At 34.1% G+C, this 25,522-nt stretch overlaps 1 protein-coding gene across 4 annotated transcripts in view; it reads right to left on the minus strand.

Moving 5' to 3' along the window:
- DYNC2H1 (dynein cytoplasmic 2 heavy chain 1) overlaps positions 1-25,522 on the minus strand; it is a 169,427-nt gene that overhangs the window by 82,259 nt on the left and 61,646 nt on the right. For all 4 annotated transcript variants that reach the window (XM_035327873.1, XM_035327865.1, XM_035327882.1 and 1 more), the window contains exons 61-76: positions 24,532-24,658; positions 23,041-23,182; positions 22,403-22,512; positions 21,022-21,120; positions 19,666-19,789; positions 17,109-17,272; positions 16,564-16,683; positions 14,932-15,066; positions 13,917-14,060; positions 12,558-12,647; positions 8,824-8,889; positions 6,675-6,725; positions 5,052-5,129; positions 3,776-3,907; positions 1,678-1,750; positions 111-271 (exon numbers count right to left, since the gene is read on the minus strand). In XM_035327873.1, coding sequence (XP_035183764.1) covers positions 111-271; positions 1,678-1,750; positions 3,776-3,907; positions 5,052-5,129; positions 6,675-6,725; positions 8,824-8,889; positions 12,558-12,647; positions 13,917-14,060; positions 14,932-15,066; positions 16,564-16,683; positions 17,109-17,272; positions 19,666-19,789; positions 21,022-21,120; positions 22,403-22,512; positions 23,041-23,182; positions 24,532-24,658 — 1,816 coding nt within the window. The remainder of the gene's footprint in view (positions 1-110; positions 272-1,677; positions 1,751-3,775; positions 3,908-5,051; positions 5,130-6,674; positions 6,726-8,823; positions 8,890-12,557; positions 12,648-13,916; positions 14,061-14,931; positions 15,067-16,563; positions 16,684-17,108; positions 17,273-19,665; positions 19,790-21,021; positions 21,121-22,402; positions 22,513-23,040; positions 23,183-24,531; positions 24,659-25,522) is intronic.

Here is a 25,522-nt window from a genome sequence, read left to right on the forward strand (position 1 = left end):
TAAAAAAAAAAAAAAAAAAAAAAAAAAAACAGATATTACTACTGTAAAATTTTACACTACACATTGTGTTTTTTAATCATTACTCTCATTTACTCTCATCTAAGACTGACCTGATGGTAGCATTCAGTATCTCTTTCAACAATGGCAAGTTCTTGCAGCTCTTGAGAAGGATCAGCACCAGGAGAAATAATTATCAATATGGGCTCAATTTCTAGAGTCTCTTTATACAGACGTTTCAGATTCAGAGGTGATGGAGATAATTCTTTTATTCCTGTAATTAGAAATATTATGAAAATAATGTGACTACACAGGATGGAGTGGTCTTCAAAAGACTTTTTCTATTATTCAAATAAAATCAGCTAGCATATTGCTGGAATTAAGTCAGATTTCTTCAAAGCTTAACGACTGATCTGTTCCTGCTTTCTTTTTAATTTGATTTACAATTCATAAAAAAGCCCCTTTTGGTATAAAAATAAGCATATTAAATGACTATCAAAAAATTACACTGCAGTATGACACATATGTAGACATTATTATAGCATGCCATGAATCCACAGGCCAGGATTTCGGTTCTAAAATTCCAGTAATAACCTATTACTTCAGTATGGTTAAACAGTAATATACATGTATACATACTCAATTCAGTTATTAGGATCTGAGTGATTAAAATCTGAAACCTTCAAAATACAAGCACACCTACAAGTTTTATAGTGAGGAATTATATTACTTGCAAGGCGAAAAAAATCACTCCAAAACATACTGATGTTGCTGAAGTCATTCTTTAAAGAGTTTAGAAATATGGATGCATTTTCAGAAAACAATTGTCACTTCAAAAGGTTTCACTACAGGTGTGTGATGTTCTAATACTCTTTCCTTGACATTTTTTTTTGTTGATATCTTTTGTCATTGCCAAGGTAAGACGCTAGACCAACCACTCTTCTTCACTTGTTCAATCATTCTTTAGTTCTTATTCTATTATATATATATTATATTATATATATATTATATATTAGCTTCTATAAACAGATGCACATAATACAATACAGCCAAAATAAACCAGAGGTTGATGACACTACTACTATTTTTAGCAGTGCAAGTAGATGCACCCAGATTCCTGAAAAGCTTCATTGCTTAGTTTTCATATCTTACATAATTTTATGTTAACTGGAGACTAAAACTTGGCCTTGCATTAACTGAGGAATAGCATAAAAAGCCATGATTGGGCAATGGACTGGAATCTGTGCACACCTGCAACTTATGTTATTGTAGTAACACATTTATGGAAACTGTGATAATTTAAAAGAGGTGCCTTGTAAATGAGTAACTGCTTAGCCAAATGTGTTGTAGCACTTTTGAGACACACCACTTATGAAAATAAATAGTCTAAGTATTCTTCCATAAAAAGTTTGGTTAGAAAGTTGAACACAATATTTAGATAAAGCATAGTGTTCAAAAATAAAATAATTTGACAGATTCTTAAAATCACAATACAGCTAAAACCAAACAATTTTAGAAGTACTTTGCAACAACACTTTACAAAAACAAAATCAGAAATTCCATTTACAACCTATTTTTAAACTATAAAACTCCTGTAAGAACTATAAAATAAAACATATGACCAAAAAAAAACACACAAGATTTAATTGCTGTTTTCACCCTGGTGAAAAATGAACTTACCTAGGGCTTTACATGCAAAAAGAGCCATAGCACTCTGCAGTCTGTCTGGTCTAACAGCCTGGACCACAAGTACCTTAAAATAAAATATATTCAGGATAAATTCATTTATAAAAATACCCTCTAACAACTAAAAAAGCAAGACTCTTTAAAGAAAACATTTTTTAACTGCATTCTAGAACTAAGTTATTTTCTCTAAGTATATACAGCTATTCAATCGTTCCTTTCCAAAATAACCTAATACAATCATCCTTTGTAAGCAGTTTGTCTTTTGAACAGAACTGGAGTATAGTTCTACATAAAATGCCTATTTGTCAGCTGGAACTTTTTATATCATGTTTCAGAATAAAGGTTTACACCATGTGGGTAGCAGGAACAACAAAAAGCAAACTTGACTTCATACAACTCTTCTAAACTATAATTTTATACATATATTTAGGCTGTAAATCCTTAAACGGAACATCAATGTTTCTGATTTAAGTGCTGTAATACAGTAAAATAATCAATTTTGAAATAATTTCTTTTGTTTAAGAGCAACTATAGAGCTTTACATTTCTTTTAACTTACTGAGATACTCAGACTTGCAAACCTCCTAGTTATGCTGATGCTTATCACAGAATCACAGAATTGTAGGGGTTGGAAGGGACCTCAAGGGACCTCGGGTCCAACCCCCTGCCAAAAGGAGGTTCAAAGTTCTTCAAAAGAACATTGGGTTCAAAAAGAACAAAAGGGTTCAATGTTTTTCTTATGTTCTTCAAAAGGATACAAAACATGAACAGCTAAAGAATTTGGATAAAATTAAATAAGCAGTTTCCCCACTAGCTACCTCTTTCTCAGCAACTTCCATCAAATGTTCAGTAAAGCCAACTGCAGGCAGCTGAGCAGGCAGCTTCAGTGGAAATGATTTGTTAAAATCACCACCCCTTCTCCCACCCCTTTACTTATCCACAGACCTGTACGCTAAACCACAATTCTGAATGTGCCATCATATTCCAGTTTCATAATTTGGAATATCTCTTGTTTGAAGGAAAACATAAACTTTGTTATTTTTTTAGGAAAGCACTACTTTTTAAGCTTGAAACTATGCTAAGTGTTTAACATACAGTTTGAAAGAAAATTACTTATGAGTTGCACATAAATTTGTACTAGGTAGTTTCAGTAGCCTTCATCATGACAAACATTCTTAATGCATCCTATGCAAGGAACTAGATATATAATATGTTGATCGTTCCAGATTTATTTTCCTGTATGTAGAAATTCAATGACAGTACATTGCACAAACAAGGATAACTGTTCTGCAATTCATCAAATCAATCATGGTTCAGACAAACTCCTTTGCAAAATTATTCTTCCTACATTCTGTGTACAGTACTTTAGAAATTTCTCTTTTCCTCCACAAAAATGGCTAAATAGAGGGCTTTTGATAGCTAGTCAATGTGAAAATGCATTGTCTTATCCCCCCATAGCCCTCATTCTATATGGAGTTTCTTCAATTGAAAAATGACAGTAAGAAAATTACTTACTTTTGAATTTAAAAAAAAAAAAAAAACTCTTTTTTTCTTTTCCTGGGAAGAAGGATCCTACAGGGGAGTAAGGAACCTGTCTCTCCAACATTCTTGGTGAGTTTTTTAAATCAAGGTAGAGAAGTACTTCAAGACTACTTCTCTAATAAGCAGTGTCTGCTACAGCATTTTATGGTTTTCAGTCAGGTATCTGAGTTTGCATTTAACAATGATCTAAATTAATGATGCTCAACAAGCTGAGAAATTTTGCAGTAACAAAGCAACCATGAAATATTTTCAATACCTATTCATGAAATCAATTCTGTGAGTATTAACAAAGATCTTGTTACATTGCAGGGTATGCTCCGTTGCAGCCAATACACTAACACAAAAAAAAGACTTAGATATGAGAGAACTAAATATATATTACAGAAAAAAAAATAATCTTAGATTAAATAAACTAGTTGAGCTATAAAACAGCATAGACATTGTCACTGCTTATAATTCAACCAGGTCTGAAGCCTACATTTCTAAGATGTAAAACTTATTTCAGTGCTGAAATCACAATTCATTTTTAATTATTTAATATGGAATATTACCTGCTGAAACAAAGAGATTCTTTTTACAATAGCAGATGGAAATTCTTGCTCACAAACAGAGCTCTGAGAAAAAGTATGCCACAGACCTTCATCTTCAAGGCAAAGTGTCTGATAGAGACCTGGGAGAGATATCTACAAAACAAGTAATGCATATTTAACAATAAATAGTCATTTAGACATCGTATATTCTAAGTCAGTCACAAATACCGCTATGATCCTAAAGTAATTGTGCATATCGTATAAGTCCATTCAATTTTAATCTTGCAGTTCAAAATCAAAAGCTTAGAACTTAAAATTAACCATTTGTTTACCTAGTTTCTGCAAATGCTAAGTCTGTAATTGCTCTGTATTTTAGTTTTTAAACTTCTAGGCTCAATTTCAAACTTTGGGCCCTACCTAATTTTATTCCTTCCTTTCATCATAATGTGATTCTTTTTTCTATTACTGCATGCTATTGATTGACCTAGTTAGGGTTTAAAAAAAACAGTGAGCACCAATCATGCTTGCCATACCGTTATTGTAATTGTTTTTGTCTGGTGAACAGAACTGAAAAATAATTGTCTGTAGATTTAGCAACAAGGGTTCTTGCCGAAGACTGCTCACGTTTGACTTGCTGCTGAGGTACACAGAGGAAGAGAATAAGCTAGAACAGAATTTCAGGGACTAATATTTTCATTTAGTTGTCCTTAGATGAAGGGATTTCAATATTGACCATTGCAGGATGAATCAAAGCCAAGAAAGTGTTGTGTTGTTTTAATAAGAAATTACTTGAGCTGAGCAATTGCAAACACTGAAATACCTCTAAGTGTTTGCATGAAAGTTTGGTAAGTAGAAAACTAGTTTCCTAATTAAAGACCTATGGATTTTAATACAATATAAAGTGGTTTCTGAAAAGACATTATACAAGAGAAACCTGTAACTTCAGTATTCTTTGCAATTTTTCCTTTGCATATTTTTATATTTATACACATTGTAATATTTTGGGTAGGCTTAAAATATTTTCTAATCTAAGATGATATGTTCACTCACATGCACTTTGTTGTTAAATTGGGTAGAGATGCACACAAAAGATTTCAGAACAGGTGAAATAACAAGATTTTTAGATTTTTTTTTCCAAAGGGGCATATAATATATCACAGTTTCTGTAAGATGTAATAATGTAATATTAAAAAATGCTTCAATTTGACAAATGCATACATGAGTACTCAAGTCCAAATTACATTTGCTAAAGCCGAAGACATTTTAAAGTAAATTCAAACTGCCATGTGATATATACCTTTAAAGATGCTACTGCCCAGGCTCGCTCCTGTTCTATCCAAGAAGGAATCTGGTCACGAGCACTTCTTTGTGAATCCTTATTGAGACAAGTTACATTGGACACATAAGTTACACTTTTTTTTTGTGAAACACTATATTCAGTAGCAAGACTGCTAAACCCACACTTTTAATAAAAAATATTGCTCATAACAGGAGTCTTTCCATGGACTGTTGCTAAAATCATAAATGGCATATGGAAACAAAAGCTACCAATTTAGAGATACACTGTTCACATCAAGTTTTGCTTAACTGCTTGAGCCTGAAAATATCATTATTTAGTGTATCTGTAAGTCCTGCTAAACTCTAAGTAGTTTTCCTTTGTATAAAGACAAGTGACCCAAATGACTGACTATTTGCATATGCACTCCAATCAACTGACTTCAAAAAATAACTCAATTACATTTATTCACAGTCATGAAAAAGATGTCTCTTCACACAAAGGGCAATTCTGGGGTAATTCACCATGCAAAGTACCATTCTGGACAACCCTGCACTAGTAAAGTTTGGCCACAGCTTTATGTTTCTATTTCTTAGTTGCTGGGGATGGAGGAAATTCTAAGGATGAACAACAATATAGTCTAAACTGCAGCGGAATCTCTCTCATCAGGAGGCCCTGCATTCACTGAAGGACAATGCCACCATATGAGTCACTATTGTACCCTGTCATCTGATCCCACAGATCTCCAAAAGTATACATCAGAACTAGAAAAGATGCATAAAAGCTGACAAGGATGATGAAAGCTATGGAACAATTCATATTAAGAACTGGTTGCATAGTTAAGATACAGATATGTAATCAAGATTAAAGTTTAAAAGTAATTGGGAGTAAAGAAAACTGCAGCCAAGACTGATGGAAATAAGCTAGCCTGATCCTGAGCAAAAGAAAAGAGATTAGCAACAGAAGAGGCAAAGTCCAAATTCAGGTTACCTAACACCCCTTTCAAAAACTGCCAAAATATCTGGTTCAAAGAATGTCTATAATGGCTAAGAGTAGGAAATGCTTAGCTTTTTCTTTTCTCTACCCTTTTCTACTGGAAGGTTATTTTGAAAATATACAGATTCTGTAGAATTGAAGGACACTTAGTAACTGCAGCATAATTAATCAGGCAAGCAACAGATACTTCTAGCTTAACTACTAGGTGTAGTTAAGTACATCTCCAGATGGGGAACTGAGGCTCTGGAAAAAGGTTTATTGAATGTAGTAAAGTGTGTTGACAATTGCATCAACCCATGCTAATACTACAACTCACGTATGCCACTGCAGAAAAGAGGGATTAAGAAGCACACTTATTTTAGTTACAAAAGAGGGGTTAAAACCTTTTAAATATACTGTTGAATAAAATGAATAGCAATCGTGCTAACAGTAATAAAAAGAAAAAAGGCAGCAAAGACAAAAAAAGATATGCATAGAAAACAAGTTGGCATATTCAAAAAGGTTTATAGTATTACTATGTGAAAGGTTATCTGTTCCTTTCCAGTATTAATACAATTAATAAAACGATGTAGACAGCACATAATCTTAACTTCTCAGGATTTAGTTAGATGTCACATTTTTCGAAATACACAAATAAAAGTCGCTTACTGATTTTCTTACGGTATCTCCAATGATCACACCTGTAAAAGTCTCCCATTCCTAGGGGGAATAAATGAACAACTCAGATAAATGACCAGATACCTTTAAGAATAAAAAATTAATAAGTAGTAGCATGTAGGCAAAGCAGAAATAATTCAGAGGATAAACAATTAAAACCTAGATTCTGCAAGAGTTATACAACATTTTTTTAAACTCCACATAATACTAACAGTATGTCCCTTATGCAGAATCCAAGCTAAGGGACTGCAGTGCTTTCCAAGCAAATAAACCAAGGGAGAAACCTTATTGTTTCCAAGACCCACAGCTTCCACCCAGATCATCCATATACGGACTTTCAAGGAGTAACATGCCTGGCTGACAAGGACACACATACTGCCTGACCAGTTATCATGTTTCAGTATTGTTTCACGTTACAGCAACCAAACAATGCAGTTATTAGAACGAAAGAAGTACTTAGTAAAATAGATTGGTATTATGAACCCTTTGTTTGCATTAAGAAAGGGGTAATGTCAGGTGAGGCTATATTTGATTAAATCTTTTAGACTTGGTATTTCTATCCAGGAAGAGAGCTTTTAATCATTTTTAAACAAATTAGATAAGTATTTAAAAACATACTACATATAACCCTATATGTGGTAAGAAATATACTAATAAACCTCCAGAGCATAGAAAATTCCCATTATCAGTATCTATAAATCTATGATAAAATAAAACTTTATGTTTTATTGTTAAAGACCATTGTAACATTCCAAATAAAAAAGCCAATCAATTTAAACTACTCTGATATAAGCTTTAGGCAACCAAAGATCTAGTTGAGTCCTGAATTAACTTTCTTTCAATTTTAAGTGATGATCCTCTCCCATTAATAAACACTCATATACAGAAAAATACATGAAGCCCCCTTGTTTTAAGGCCAGAAATTGTGTAATATCTTTATATAGAAAAGTATGTGCAGCCATGTAGAACTACCTCAGAAAAATCTATACACATTAATTCAGAAAGACAGTGTCTTAACATTAGAATGCTTTATCTCTTACCAAACATTGTGCTAGAAGAATTTTCATCACTACCAAAAAATTCATAAGCACAATAGGTCAAATTCTTTTGGGAGGGACTTGGAATACTGAATTCTCTAGTAGCACAATTAAGTAACTTATATTCTTAGCGCATTAAAAGCTTTCAAAGAAATATCTTGGAAGAATAACCACTTCACCTTAATTTTCCTCAATAAATATCATGCACAAGCACTCTTTTCTTAGCAATTTTAATGAAAATAATTTCTATCCTTCAGTGAAGTAAGAGGATTATTGATATTATTTGCCTGTTTTGACTCTTGAGTACTGAGATACTTGGATACTTGAGTACTCAGGAACATGCATTACATGTAACCTATATCAAGTGGGTCAAGAACTCTAACAGCTGATGGAAATACATGCTCAACAACAACAATCAACAAAGAAATCAGTACCTACAACACTAAAGAAGCCTAGGCAGACAAGCTTAGGCAGACAGTTTAGTCAGAAAACTATCTGCAAATTGCTGCCTTTGTGAGTTTATGAAGTCAAGGATTAGGAAAATAAAACAGTATTTTCAGAAGCTGAAAACAAATAATATATATGAATTAGGGAAGTCCTAATAACAAAGAGTAATCCCAATTACCAGCAGAAAGATAAATTCAAGTTACTTTTATCAGGCAGCTTCACTGAAGAAATGAATCCCACAGACTATGGGATTTCACTTGGTCAATCCATACATCTTCAATAAAATTGTACTGCATTCACAACATCAAAAAGTTTCAACCTTGCTAATTACATCCACATACTTCATATAACAAAGTTCCATTACTTGCTTCAAACGTATTATCAGGTGTTTACATTCTTCCCTTTACTCAGTTGACTCTCTAGCAAGTTGGTATCTACTGACATTTTGTACTCCTTCTGGCCTTCAGCTTCTACTATAAAAAGCCATGGATGTCCTGTAGGCTCTGTATCTCCTTTCCATGTAGGTATTTTGGATAATTAAATCTTGACTTGTGCTAATCAGCCATCACCATTAATCTAACACCCAAGGAGACAAACATGCAGGTCTTATGAGGAGCAGCTGAGGGAACTGGGGGATTTTCTTCTCTAGCACTTACATTCTCTTGAAATAATTCAGGGTGCATTCCTCGTACAAAATGCAGAGCAAACATTAGTTGATCAGCCTGAAACAAAAGCAGAAAAAATTGCATTTGTATGTTCATCAGACATCACCTTTATGCTTTCTTATGCATAAAGTAAGAAAATTTTAATAATAAAACACCTCTAATTCTATAGCAGAGACTTAATTACACATCTTAATTCCAAATTGCTAATTACTTCCACAACATAGAGACAAACATTGACCTGAAACCTGTATCAAACTACATCTAAAATACAAGGGAAGAAGAAACAGGTATTTGTAACAAGGCAATCATACTAAACAGAATCCATTATTTTTGAAACCATAGACAGGAAACGCTTCAAAAATGCCAGAGAAGACAGAAATTTGGAAAAACTAAAATCCTAGTGAAACACTGTAAGTGAATACTCTTTAAAATCAGGAGCACCCAGAAACCTAGATTGAGGCCTTGAATTTCCAAGGACTGTCCTGTAACCTGGAAGATGTATTTTACCAGTCAGTAGAAGATATACATATTTTCTTTCATTAGAATGTAAGTTAGCATAAAGCATATTGAAGCTGATACCTCTTTTAATTTTAATAAGGTGAAGGGTAATTAAAAATACAAAGCAGAGGTGACAGGGAAGAACAAGGGAAGGAAACAGAAAACAACGCATAGCATTGTATTAAGCTGCAGAACTTAGCAGTCTCAACTGATAAACACAACACCCCTGCACTCCTGTTGAAATTAATTCTGTTCTTGACTTCTGAACAATGCTGTCTGAATATTCCACAGTGTGGTTTCCCACATACCATGCCTTATGTGTACCTCAAAATGACATCTTGATTGTCCTTAGCACAAGGGCATCGACATGGGAATCCTCTTACTTTCTCCATGTAATCCTTAAAACAGAATGGTAATAGTGTATACTCAACAACTCAGGAATCTTTTGCTGTTAAAGCTGTAAAACCAAATCTCATAGATTCCTGAACAGGAATGGACATCCACATGTTGTGATGGCTCTGCCACCTGGTGGACACCTGAATTCAGACCCCATAAGGGATCTAGGCACACAAGAAACACTGCTATCCTGGACCCAGAGGTGCATACTAATCATGTCTTGTCTGCATATCAGAGAGCACCTCAAACATTCACCAGTCCTGCACACTGGTTTTGAAAAAAAGATGCCTGAATACATGAATTGAACAGAAAATCCACTATGATACCTCCCCACAACTGAAGAAACCAATGTGTAAGGATAAGCTATGTCACATTCCAGCATGTAAGTTTAGATGAAGGATCAGACCACTTCATCATATTATATTCGGGGAAGAAATAATACCATGTATTTCAGATGAAAGAAATTATGATACTGATGTCAGCAAATGATCCAGTGTCTGCAGTCTATAACATCTCACCACACGTTTGTAAATTACATCAAACTGGGCGGGACCAGTGAGTACATTTAAGGCAGGGCTGCCATTCAAAGAGAGCTGGACAGGCTGGAGGAAATGGCTGATGGGAACTTTGCAAAATTCAACAAGTGTGAAGTCCTGTCCCTGAGAAGGAAGAATCCCTTGTAATGATACAGGCAGTGGATTGCAAAGGACTCAGGGGGGTCTTGGGAGACAGGAAGCTGGACATCAGCCAACACAATGCTCTAGCATCAAAGATAACCAACAAAACCCTGGTTATTTTAACAAGGGCATAGTTGGCAGAGTAATGGAATTGATTATCCACCCTTCACTCAGCAGTTGTTAGACCCCATCTGTACTATACCGCAATTCAGTTTTAGTCCCCCAGTACAAGAAAGATGTTGATAAAGTGAAGAGTTGGGCTGATGGTCACCACAATAATCAGGGGATCCATCCCAAGGTGTCTCCCTCCTTGGAGATCTTAAAAAGTCACGTGGACATGGTCCTGGGCAACCTGCTCTGCTTGAGTAGGGGTTTCTTGCAGGGTTCTTGCAAGCTAAACCATTCTGTGATTCTGAGAACTGCATTCTTTTTTTGTGTATCTTATTGTGTATATTATCTATGAACACACTGATGAATGTAAAATTATTTATTTAAATAAGTTAAACTTAAGGCAAAGATCTAAAATGATTTCTTATTTAAATATCATAGAATAGTTTAATGACGATGAGATGTACACCTCTGAAGAATATTAGGTTCCCAAGACTACTACTGAAAAATGAATTGCATGAGACATCAGAAGAGACAGGACCAAATCTGAGAAAGCATAATCTAGGAAACAGTACGTACATGTTATGAAGTATAAGATGAAATACTTGACTGATATTGTCTTCCTCATTTTAATGTTACACTTTTAGGTTCAAAATTACACGAGAGGGCCAAACTATTTTTGTTCTCTTTTCATTATTATTGTTTTCTCATCCAGATTCCTTTTTACAAGCCTGATACATCACCTCAGCTATAGATGTAAAAATTTTATCAGCTATACAATATATGAAGACTCTACTACAGCCTCAGTGCCACAGTAGTCTTTAAAAATGTGAATAAAAGGCTGAATTAGTAGTAGATTGCCGATGGCATGAGGAGCTTATTAGTTCTCTAAATCCAGTATCAGATACTAAGCAAGATGCATCATTAGTCTGAAGCTGCATTGTAACTCTTACATTTCCAGTATCTTCTAAACCTTAGCCTGATCATTCATGGTGAAAATCTTTCCTACTAGAAATCTCCTGTTTGCACCTTGTTTTTGAAATCTTTCATCTTTTCTGACATATAAAAATAGCTTGCTTTCCAACATTCAAAAGATGTGATTACTCACTGGAAGACTTCACAGAGTCACCACTTCAAACACAGACATTAAATTATTATGAGAATATTACGTAAGAGTCCAGCTGAACTTTGATAAATCAAAACCCTTAGAAATGTTGCTATTTCTGCATTCTCAATGAACCGTTGCTAGATCTGGAGGGGGTAAAATCTTCCAAGATCTATCCATTTTCACCTACCAAACTTCAGACTTGCATCATTTCTACTACTGCTCAAATGGTCTATGCAGAACTACTATGTCATCTTCACCCTAGTACTATGAGACCTCCTGTTATGAATGCTCCAGGTGAAAGTGAAAATGAAAAGTGGAAGTGAAGGGCCTATCTATCCTAGGTTTTCACCAAGAAAGCAATAAGAGAAAAGCCATCTGACAGAGATGCAGAACAAACAAGAAATACATTAAGAACGAAAATACATTAAGAACGTTGTATGGAAGAACAGGAGAAAAATGGAGAAACAAAGAAGCTATACAGTAGAGATTTGGGGCCAGAGGTGAAAAGAGGAAAGAAAATATTATAATGATTTGGGTTTGTTGTTTTCTTTGTTGTTTCCTTTTAAAAAATGTAGTAATGATCATACACAACCTTACCATGATAGCTAAGTCACACATTCATACTTTTGGAAACTGGCTATGTAGACAGAATGATAGAGAGATGAGAAGCCGGAGGTAAAGCAGAAATATGACTACACTGAGAATAGCCTTGCCCACTAGAACATTGCTCTGTGGAAAAAATGTGCATAAGCAATCTTAATATTGCCATAGTCTAAATTTCTGTCCTCAATTTTTTAAGTTAAATATTGCAAGTTTTTTATATGTATTGCAAATATACCGACACAATACTGCTAATCTGAACTAGATCAATGTTCGTTGCTGAAAGAATACTTCCAAATCCAGTGCACTATATAAAAGACATAGAAGTACAATCTTACCTTAAACAAACAACGACAAACATATTCATACACTGTATGTTTCAATGCATCAATAAGCAGCTTGATTCTTTCTTCCGTATTACTTGAATCCTAAAAATAAAGTTTGGATTTCTAAAATTCATGTGGAAGTAAAAAAATCTTCTATTACCAAGCAAATTTCACCAGGGGAAATAAAGGGGGGATGAGGGAGAGGAGGAATACAAACAGGAGGGAATAAAAGGGGGTGAAGATATAAAAGGAGGTTTACAAGGGGGGTTCCAGGTACTGTGACGTTTATCAGAAGCAAATTCCTTTCTACCTTTATGGAGATTATAAAGGAGAGTAATGTGGATTCACAAGCTGATTTCATTAACCCATTCCCTAAGTCTAAAAGACAGCGTAGGAAAAATGCAGAAGTGGACAGAGGAGGAATAAAAAGGAAGAAAGTAAAGGAGGACTTTAGTGGCAAAGACAGAAGCTGAGTTTTAAATAGGTTATAAAAGGAAGGAAGGAAGAAATTATGAAAGGTTGTGAAAGTAAGAACAAGAGGTTAGTTATTTAATGTTGTGGAAAAGAAGGAATGGGTAAAAAACCTTATAGAAGGCAAGTTTGCATAGTTGGAAGGATGTTTCTGCTAATGATTGGAGCTGAAGGAATGTTGTAAGCATGGACATGAGAATAAAGGGCAATCCAAAGTGACATGATAAAAGGCATGTAATTCATTTTTGAAGCGAAAACAAACAGGAAAAAAAAGATGAATTTTTGAGATGTTCAATAAAAAGAATGCACATCATTAGTCAGTGTGTGTTTTTATGTCTAAAGACTGAGGTGACAAAGGATAAATCCATAATTCTGCACTTCAGTATGAAAAATGTAATGGTCATGAGAATACAGAAAAGTAAAAATGATATTTTCCTAAAAGGTGCATGCTTATAGACTGTATAAAAACAGTTTTTTGATCTTCCTTCCAATAACTGAACCATGTAGCAATATAGGTCTTTCCTTATTCTAACCCTTGTTGGTAGAATTAATTGGAGATTGTTTAAATAAAGCCTGCAGTAATGAGCTGAAGTTATAGTCAAACTTGCTTTTCCTAATTCATTCACCTTAGATAAAGAGCAAGCCTGAAATAACAAATAAGAGCAACTTTGGTTTTAGATGGCTCAACAATTTTACAATTTATATGTAATATAAATGGAAAAAAAATATCCATGTGTATATATTCTGAATATGTAAAGCACAACAGTTCAGCATCACAGTTATTATCACTGCTTATTATACGTTATTCCCTAGAAAAGTTTAGAGCAACTAAAAAATTCTAAAGATCAAAGCAGAGTAATTCATCTGCAGCACTCACAGCTTTAAAAGAAGAGAAAATACCTGTTCGTTTTGCAGGGCCCTTTGGAAAAGCCGTAGGAAGGCCGCCAAACTAAAACGGTACATATTATTAATTTTGGACAAGTCAGAGATAATAAAATACATCTTGCTAGCACTCTCAGCTAAAGGAAGATAGGCGTCCCTCTCCTGTGGATAAAAACAAACAAACAAATATATAAGGTGTGTATACATATAGATAGATAGATAGATAGATATAAATGAAAACAGTACATTGCTGCCATCTACTGGATATTACATAAACATTTATTCACCCCTGTTTAAAAATTCAGATGACTCCCACTACTACTTGAGGAAACAGAATCTTTTCCAGCTGAGGGCCGTGTACTCAAGACCTCAACACTATCTTTAGGTTTTAAACTTGGCAGAAAACACTTCGGTAATTTTTTTTATTTTTATTTTTTTTTTAAGTTATGAAGAACATCTTGGAAATTAATTCTAAGGGCACTGAGGTCTCCTCCCAGCCCAAAGCACTTCCAGAACTCAGCAGCAAATTCAAAACATAACAAATGGGACGAAAGAGAAAAATTTGTAATGTGTTACAAAAACCAGCAATGCCAGATGAGTAACACCACCAATTAATTAATTTTTTTGCATTAGCAAGGAATTTATTAAACAAGAATGTCCATTTGAGCCTTGAAAGTCAGTCATATTGTTTGCCATAGCTGATGATAAAAGTAAAAAAAGTCAAAACCTAATACCTGCCGATAGGTCCTTGGGAAAAAACAAAACAAACAAAAAAAAACTTGAACTCAAACTGGCAGGCTTTAAATTGTGTAACATTCACCAAGTGCAAATTAAAGACATTTAAGTATTGAAAATGCTTTCTGTACTTGCATTATGCAGGTATCTCTTACTTCAAAAGATGAATTCAGTATGTTACTGATCTAACTCTCCTGCAAATGGACATATACTCTATTTACATACACAAGATAAGTATTATCAGCAGGAAAAAAGCAGCAATAAAAGATTTTATTTTTTTTATTTTTTTTTTGTCTACCTGATCAAGGGAAATCTGAAGTCTGTGAGATTCAGCAAGTGATTCTTGGATGAGAGCACTACTTGCTTTAGTCTGATTCAAAGATTCAATCAGATCTTTATTTTCTAGTATGTTGCCTTGCGATGTTGCAAGTGTCTGTGAAAAAAAAAAAGTCACCTAATGTTACATTAAAAAAAAAAAACAACACTGAAGTAAGTATTTTAGAAGCTGACATGCATGTGTATGAATCACTGAATGCACCAAGAGCACTAGGAAGCAGGTGGTTTACTACAAAAACTCAGATGATGTATTAATGAAGGCTTGGAAAATAGATCTCAGGACCAAACTCTCAAAATCCAGGTTGCCAAATTCTGAAACAAGCTGCCATTACACTTTTCAGAACGATTTGTATGATCAGATTCCTATGCACTAACATCCCAACAGCAAATACAAATCAGTTTTTGTTTTTCTATTCCACTACCAATTTAACCTGAAAATTTGCTACTTGCAATAACTTGCTGTACATGATCAATCATAAATTTGTTTTCCCTCAAAACAGTACAATCCAACATTCCCATACAATTCAGTCCTCATTTCCAACTGAGAGATAAATATTCATGATTACAACATTCCCAGTTCTGTAATCAAAGATCCCTTCAAAATGCTTTTGATTGCCCCACCTCGTTCCTGAGTCCTCCTGTACAAACACTTTTACCTTTAATAACAAGAGGGAAAATGAGTGATTCCCTGGCATTTAAGGGTTGCTTATTTTTTTTCATATTTTTTTTTTTCTTTACTAGCTCTCAGTAAACACGCTTCAATACAATTTCATGGTCACACAACAACACAAAATTGGCTTCTTGTTGGTTTTTACTCTCAGGCTTCATCTGAAAGTGGAAACTAAATGGGTTTTATACACAGTAGACAGTTAATTTAAAGTTTTATCTTAAAAAAAACAACAACAAACTCACAAATATAGCTGCAACTGTATTAACTCACAAGGCCATGAAAACATCTTAGTATGCAAGATTTGTAAAGACAGCCAAGGGAAAAAAAAAAGAGCCATGAGCTTTCCTCACCTTAATACAGCACACACCTAATATTTTAAAATTAAAATAGTTACTTTATAGTTAAAAAAAAAAAAGTGATCAGAAAGCAATGCACTGTAGACACTGCATCAAAGGTTCAGATCTGCTTAACTGACTGCAAACTGTATTCCGTATTTCCATATTTTAAGTCAAAAACAGTATTGAGCAAAATGTGATGTATAATTTTGTACAGCTGGTTTACAGGTTGTATATCCTGACATGTTTTGAAAAGTCAAACCACTACTTCCTAGGATACCACATCAGGATATTTGGATGCAGAGATTCACCAGTTAGAATAGAAGAATGCGCTAGGTTATCTAGTAGAAAAAGAGTAGGACAAGATCATCTTGGTACAGGTACTAAGGGAGCCACCTAGGAAAAGTGACTGATGTACATATTTATATTTCTTTCTTACCAACATGCCCAAGTAAATAATGCTTTTAATTTCTCAAATAAAAAATTCTGAGGGGTCATTATTCCAGTACTTTCTTTTTACATTGAAACGCATAAAAACATCAAATTTATCTTATCGATCTAACAGATACAGCAGGTAAATTTATTTTACCTCCAAAAGAGATTCCTCAAGCTTAGCTAGTTGTATCTTCTTATCTTCTTCTTGTTGCAACAGCTTCGTCTTCTGCTCTTCCAAATCGGGCTTTTCATGCTGAATTGTTAAAGCCAAAAGCTAAAAAGAAAGGAAATTATTAATGTAGTAGAAGATATTTTAATATTTAATAGTATGCATGGATTAATCATATAGCATTAATTGTATACCAGTTTATAGTCTGCTTTTGACAGTAGACTTCTGAGGGTTTGAACAGAGAACAGGAGCTTAGCAATTAATCTCATGTAACTCAAGTCAATGAGATAGTTTCCATTTTCATTATTGGACTTGCTACGTGGTTCCAAAGTGCATAAAAACAATCTTCTAAAATTTTAATTTAGTATCAGCATTGATTTTTCCATTTATAGTTGTGTCCTATAAAATATCTCCATGACAAAAACTAACACACAAACTGACACAAATGAACACAAACTGCACCATGGTGCTTCTACTCAAGGCTGGATGTGTCTATAAATATCTGTATTATTTTTATTCTAAATGCCTACCTGACCTCTTAAGCCACTTCCTGTTGTGGTGAAGTTTACTTCCGTAACAATAGAAGAAGCATCAGGTGGAATTAAGGGATTTGGGTTCCTTGTTGATAGAAAAAGACGGAACTCTTCATTATAATCTATAATTTTTTCACCTATTTGTATAGCATAGCGGGGTCCTGTAGATAAAAAATATATTGCAGTCACTCTGATTCTAGATTCTAGTCATTCTAAAGTTACCTGAAAATAATGGTATTTGTGTTATACTTTATACAAATAGATTAAAAGATACTTTACAAATAATTTATAAATTAATTTTATAAATAATAATAAATAAAAACTTAAGAAACATAACCTATTCTGCATTGCTAGACAGAAAAATGCAAGAGTGTAGCAATAGTGTGTGAAAGTTATATGGTGAAAATATTTAATTGACGAGGTTCATTTAATTATCACACTCAATAAAAAAGGACAAATGGCAAAAAACGCATATGATGGAAAAGTGACATGAATGAATATTTGAAATCTTCTAAAATGACAGGAGACAAAACAGCACAGAAGACACACTAGATAATTCTGCTTTTGTCTAAGAATCCCGTCATTATTTAAACATATTCATTTAATTTGCCACATAGGTATACCACTCTATAAAATCACATTTGCCATAAATACATATTGGCTAAGATGGTGCAATATGTTCTGAATGTGACATCAAAACATCAGTCTTTATCTCTGAATCTGTTACATTTACTTGCAGAAGCTTGACGCTGCTACACAATCATAATTCCATTAAAATATTATTTTCTGTGCTATTGTTATGGAGAAGGACTATAAAACTAAAGATGTTGGAACATCTAGTTATTAAATTAAAACTATCTCATTAAGAAATATCCTGTAAATTGTAAATTACTGTAAATACACTTAAGTTAATCACAGTGGGAAATAATTAATTTATTCATTTTTGTTGTCATGTATTCAATCTATTTTTACACTACTGAGATTCTGACATTTCTCAATATGATTCTCACAAAATCAAACCATATATATGGCTTTTCACCACTTTCCTTCCACCACAGAAAATTTTCATTATAGCTGTGTCAGAAAAGAATAAACTTTAACAGTCACGACTAGAATAAGATACTAAAAAGATACTAAAGAAGGAAGAACAGAATTAGAACATTAAAAGTTTCAAAGTGAAAATTTCTCTTCCAGAGAAATTTCTGAGGTGGCAGTTAGGTACTTCTCTATTATTAGCACTAGGAGCAGAAGATCAGAAATGTCCCAAGTATAAATCTCTTGCTAAAACACTGGTACAGATGAAAATCACATACCAATTTTGCTTCTGTGCCAAGGATCAGAATAAATTTTAGGCTTATGTTGTAAAAATGTCAAATAGAAAATGGAAGCTGTACAAGGACAAAGTAACTGCAGTATATAAATTCACTTTTTTTTTTTAACTTCATTTCATTCCAAGTAGTGAAAAGATGCCCAGTCATCACAAGCAAAATAATGCAGAGAGGCCTCCACTACCACTTCCACATTTTGACAAACAGAAGGTGCGCGCTTCATAGCCAAGTGACTGAAGTGACTCAAAGAATGAGCAGGTCTCACTTTTTAAAACACAGCTCCCTGGTTTGGACTTGCACAGATCTAGAGCTAACAGAGTTCATATGGAAGAGGCTGCCTGAGGTGTTATGAGCAATTTCCCTGAATAAACTTGTATTTTTTATTTATTTTTATTTTTTCTGCACAGTTCTTCAAACACATTTATATCTTAATTTGATTCCTTTTGAGATGTATCTCTGATAATTCTGTATCTCTGCTTTCCAAAATTCAGCAAAAGCTAGTGAAATAAAACAGTTGTCAAGATTTTCTATCTAGCCTCCTATGGAACCTTGAAGTCACCACTCAGGTAGTGCTCTCAGCTCCTGCTGAGAAGAAAAAAAAAGTAAGCACATCTGTAATGGAAGAATGATTTGAACTAACAACTTCTTGTTATTTTAAAGACCTGTCCCCATATGGGGGATAACTACATCTAAGAACTCCACAAATGTTTTTATTCTGTTTCACTGCATCAATAAAGGGGACACATTTCACTGAATTCTATGACCCCCTCATGCTCCCATTCCAAAGTCACATTAGGGATATGTCTGAGCATCTTTAGTCTTTAGACGAATGAAATACAAAAAGCAACATCAACAGTCTAAAATTCTGATTTCTAACTGCATAATCAGTTGTGCAATTTCTGTTCTATTCATTGCCCAAATTCCTAAGAAAGACCATGTGTTTTTGAAATTGATGCTTGAAATTAACATTTAAACTCAGCAAGAATTCATAAAAACATTTTATTCTAATTCCAGTCGAAAAAATCTTTAAATACTTCTCAGTATTTTTCAGCTTAGCAAATGAGCATAACTCCAATATAACTAACAGACTGAAGTGATAGCAGCATGTTAAAGAGGAAAAACAACGTAATGCTCATGGTTTCAGAAAAATCAGGTTTTATATGATGTATATGGATCTAACCTTCAAAAGGTTTGAACAAGCATTTTTAAAGATTTTGGTCCTTTACCTTGGACTACAAGATCTTTTCTTAGCAACGGATAAAGTACAGGTTCCACTCCATCCATTTCCTGTATAATAAGTGTTTTTCCAAACCTCACTGCCAGCTCAAGAGCTGTTAGAAAGTTGGTGTCCTGGGCAAATGAAAACAAATTCCTTTGATTCATGTTGTTTGAAATATCAACACTTTGACAGCAGTGTTAAACAGTGAAAACTCTATAGACACTTTTAAATCATTTTAGGAATGAACAGGAAGTCATTATACCAGTAATATGAATCAAAATATCAGTAGTATAACCAAACAATTCTACTACATGCATCATATGGTAGCCACAAGTATTTAATTTAAATCCATTTGATAGGACTAAGGGATCGCTTCAGCTGCTGACATACAAGCAACCAATTTAACATGCCTAGCTCTCCTTGTGCTGCATCAGAAGAAAGCAGGTCTGCAATAGGTCTTGTGTCATATGCTAGTTAGTACATCTCAAATATTATTAGGTAGCTGTTCCTCAAAAGAGAATCAAGACCTAAAGCCAGGATTCACACTGATACGAAGATACCTAAATGCAGGCTTTTGCCTGTAGGTATCTAAACACATACTTTTAAGATTCCATTAGAGTCAATGGTGATCCTGGATAATGCAGTCAACAAGCCCAAAAGTTAATCGAGGCAATCTGCTAGCAGGTTAAGTATTCAACTCTTAACTAGTACCTTCTGTGAGTATCCAAAATGCCTGCATATGGCTCGCACGGATCTCTAGAAGACCCACAGTCTGCTGAAGCAATAGCCTGAGGCCAGGTGGGATCCAATAAGGGACTTTAGAATGGCACCACAAGTCCGTCTGCGTTTGTGCAAATGAAACAAGCCTAGTCACCCATGTAAACTGACATGGTGTCTTAACCTTGAACTGAAACCCAGCCAAGTACTTCCAATGTAGATAATAAAACACAAAAATCACAAGAAGCATATACATACTCCTGAAATCCTATGAACTGCAATACCTATATACATATATATATATAAATAAATAATTTATTTTTAGAAATATTTACTATCTCTCTCCTAGCAGGGAATACTGATACTCTTGAAAAGGACAGCACAAAGAGACAAGCTTGTAGAAATAAAGCTACAATAATGTTGACCCTCAACTTTAAATACCCTGATTTCCTTCTTGAGGAAATATATTATCAGTAGCATCTGATAGAACCACCATAAACAAAAGCTCTGTGAGAAATGAAATGCTTCATGAGACATGACCTCATATTTGGTGATAGCTATCATAACTAATGAACTGCTCTCAAAAGTCTGGAACTGAGTGTTATCAAGCAGAATAAAATTGTAAGACCAAGAGTAAATACTGGACCTGCTGGTTAACAACTTCCAAACGTGATTCCTTCAAATGTGTCTTCAGCCATTCTGTAGCCCGGAAAGAAGGGTCTATCAGAAATGGGCAAACTTTACTCTAGGAAAAAAATCAGAAAATTACAGAAATTTATTTTAAGAATCAAATTGAATGGGTAAAACAAATGAATACGGTATAATGAATTAAGTCCTCTTTTATTTCCCCAAACTGATGTTATGCGCATTTTAATATTTTTCATTAACAAACTGTTTAAAGAAACACTAACAACCTAATAAAAAAATGACAACAAACAACAACAGTATGAGAACAGCATAAGAACATTTTTTTCTTGTCTTTTTTTTTTTTTTGTAAAATATCGTGTTCAATTCCAGTTTAGAAGATACTGAACCAAATACGTGCACAAGCAAAAGGATTTGAGCTGAGGAAGGGCTTGAAAAAGTTCTTAATGTACAATGAGATTATTAGGAGCTCAATCTATTTAACTAAAAAGATGAAAGTAAGGTTTGATTACAGCATGTAAGTACCCTTGAGAGTACAAAATCATATTTGTTGAAATTTTTTTAATCAAAGTGAGATAGGAATAGATAGATCTAATATCAAGATGATAAAGCAAGTCTTATTTAAATTGGAAAAAAGCTGTAACTGGTTTGTGAGAATCATCAATCATCCAAGCAAACAACCTGTGGCAAATGTAAATTCTCCTCTCCTAAATGGCATTACATTTTTACTTTCTATCAGATCTAAGAAATAACTACATTATAACTACAGTATTATTTTATATGAATGTGCAATTGTGTAATACATTTACACATTTATTGGCATATATCTACATGCTGTTATGTGATAATACTGAATCATGGTTATAAGCACAGTATTATAATTTATTAAAATTATTTTCTCTGGTATTAGCTACTGGCCTTAAGTGAATGGCATTTTATGTCCTGTATCACAGAGATAAGCTAATGATTAGCTTTAAGGATTTCAGATCTAGACATTTTGAAAGGCATCTGCATATAGCTTTTTACTTTTTCAAGACCAAAAAAGAATGAGAAATGATAATGTCAAGTGCACATGTATAGGACATAATCTTCCACTTCCTGTATTAGTGTTTATGATTAGCAATAGACTAATAGCAGATCTGGTCTGTTCAACGTCTGGAAGAAAATCATAAAAGCAGAAAAATAAAAAGTATGTTCTTTAACTATGTATTTTCCTTTTGGTACGGAGTACCCAGAGTTAGATAAATATTTGTTTCTCTGGGCATATTTTGTGGTGCTAATAAAACAATGAAAATGATTTTTTTTTAAATTCCAGAAAGATATCATGTTACTGAAATTTGTAGAAATTGAAATACTAAGATAAGATACAAAAGCAAGTTTACCTGCAAGATAACAAGAGCATTTTCTATTGAAAGGTCATCTGAAGGTAAGCCTTCACTTTTCCAAACTAACTCCTCACTTTCTGTGCACAGGAACCGCCGTAAATCAAACTCTGATAAATGAAAGATCATAAGTTTGTGCTAATGTTTACAGCTTGCACATTTTAAGCCTTCACCACTTTATATACAGCAGAGATTCTGTCTTAAAGGAGTGCAAGTCTGTTAATTGCCCTTACATCATTTATTGAATGTACTTCTATTTCCTAGCTGATGTTACCAAAAAAAATGGTGCCGTTAACACAGATAAAAATGATTACTGAAAAACAAGAAGCATTCAGAACCCATAAGCAAATTTCCAACAATTAATGTGAATACATTAATTCATGTAAACTTTACTTTTTCAGCTAGGGCTATGGAACAAAATCTTAAATATATATAAAAGTAGTTATAATCTTAAGAATTAACAGAATAACCCTAAGAAATAGTTGTATCTGTAAGTACAACTACTTATTGAATAAGAATTAATGTTGACATTTTTCATACGGGGACACCAAGAGAAAGGAGTCTGTTCATTAGAACTCACTGGCATTTCTCACTTTCTCAGTCAAGCTGACTTACACACCCACACCCACACAAATTACTTTCAAGGCCTGCTGATTTGGTCCATTCATCCAGTCTGGTTTTCCTCTGATCCTCAGGAGCAGCAGAAAGATAGGTAATAAATGCAGCTGCTAACTGAGCTCTCTTAGGCAACGTAGACAGTTCATCTGTTATCTCTGACACCTTCAAAATAAAGAAAAATTACAGAATGTATATTATAAATAAAAACTACATTAATATTTCTCATAATTCATTTAAAAGTCAGAATTAAATTTGCCTGCCATTAAGAGCACTATTGAGACAGTTTCTCTCCTTGCATTTCAAGTACTTGTATTTAGGTAACTCACTCCAAAATATAAGTGAAAATATGAGAAAAGTTCTTTTTAGCTCTCAAATACAATCTGGACAGATGTTTCTGAGAATTTAGCTCCTACAGACTATGGATTTGATGAACACTTCAGGTTGTCACTTCTGAGCAACTGGATAAATCATAACATTATAAGAAAAATAAGGAATATGTGATCTCATTGTATCAGCTAGTGAATGATACGTATTTGGTATCTCCATACGTATTATAACGTATGGAGATACCAAATACTGTGCTATCTATTATACTCAGAAGTTTGATTCACTGAAGGCTCACAATATAAAATACATTTATCATGTATCTTTGAATAAGCTACCTGCACTTTACCACCTATTCTTTGAACTCTTCTAGTATTTTGGAAAAAAATACAGCATAGCAAAACAACATAGAAGACTGCCATAACTGTCCTGAAAAAGTAATGTCACCTTTTCATTTAATCAAACTGACATTAAAAAAAAAAAAAAAAAAGGCTGTGACATACACACAAGAAACTTGTTACTACTACCTCCTTACTTTAAAGGGAGATGAACACAGCATTTACAGCTCTAAATTTGAGCACCATCTTCAATATAGGATGAATAGCTGACTAATATATCCGTTATTCTGCTAGGTATGCTAATATATCTACACCATACCATTAAGAGCAGGGTAATCTTCTAAGGAGAGGGATAATGTATGGAGGTGAAAAACTGTGAAGAGTTGTTTTTAGATGAGTTTAAACTCAGGTTCAAATATGCCCAGACCTTACTGCAGCAGATGGAGTATCTAAAAGACTACTTGCAAAGGAAAATCTTCCCTTTCTTTCCATTCTGCTGGTCATCCTGTGAGAGTATTCATCCAACACTAACTCTAGTTCTTAAAAATGAAGGCATTTAACCTAAGCTAATTGTTTAGGTTTTTTCTAATGTCAATGAAGAGACAGGCAACTGTCTCTCAGCAGGGATATTTATCCCATCCTTAAGTACCAAAGAAAGATAGGTATCACTTTCTGGAAGTGGCAGCTATTTTCAGCTTATACATATCTTGGAGTTTTCCTTTCCTGCATCTGACCAAAAAGTTGTGTCCCAAGGGTTGCAATTTCTCCCAAATATAACAAGATTTCACTTAAAAATTGACCTATCAAAATATCAGCTATAAGAAGTACATTATGAAAATTTTCACTTACCTGAGTGCTCCATCTTTTGTGTTCCCTATCAAGTTGATTTATTAGTACCTCTGCAGCTTTCAATGTTTTCTGAGCTTTACTTAGTTCTGCTTCAAGTTTTGCTGCTTCAGTTGTTCTACACTGGAACCTGTAAAACAATTACTGTTTAAAATTGCTATCACAAATTACTAAATTTATGGACAGTTACTTCAAAGGCAGCTTAACTGACTGAACTTGTCATGAATCTCTCCCTTATGGTTAATGAAGAATACAACAATTGTCTTTTATATCATCTTCTTCTCTTTGGTAAATAAGCTTGTTAGACTTTCCACTAACAAAATTTAGATTCACAGGTGAGATTTAAAAACACATTTCCAATATAGACTATAATGTCTGAAAATCATTCCTTCTTCTACTTAAACTTGATGTTAGTGGTTGATGTTTTGTTCTGCACATAGTCAGGACATTAGCAGACTCAACACCATGCTACAAATTTGTAACTCTTCAGTAAATATTATCTATAAATATGGTGGGGATTCTCTCCACACCTTTCTTGTTAGGTCACCTTTAGGTACTGGAAGGCCACTGTGAGGTCTCCCCAGAGCCTTCTTGAGACGGACAAGTCTAGTCCTAAAAAGACACTGAAGTCATCTCAGATTTAAAAGGTGAAACACACACCACTCTATTTTTGACATCTGCTGTGTCTACACTGGAGGCTTCTGACTCAGTAGTGAGAAACAAGTACTTTGAAAGAGCATTCCATCTGATCAATGAGATGAACTGCTACAGGTAGCCTAAGTATGGCTTCTTCTGATGTACACATCTCACAGTGCAGAGAGTTACATTTCATAGAACCATAGAATCATAGACTGGTTTAGGTTGGAAGGGACCTCTGGAGGCCAGCTGGTTCAAACCTGTTCAAGCAGAGACACCCAGCGACAATATCTCAGGACCATGTCCAGGTGGCTTTTGAAGATCTCAAAGGAAGATACTCCACAGCCTCCTGTGCCAG

The sequence above is a fragment of the Oxyura jamaicensis genome, chromosome 1 (assembly GCF_011077185.1).
Source record: "Oxyura jamaicensis isolate SHBP4307 breed ruddy duck chromosome 1, BPBGC_Ojam_1.0, whole genome shotgun sequence".
Taxonomy (NCBI): Eukaryota; Metazoa; Chordata; class Aves; order Anseriformes; family Anatidae; genus Oxyura; species Oxyura jamaicensis.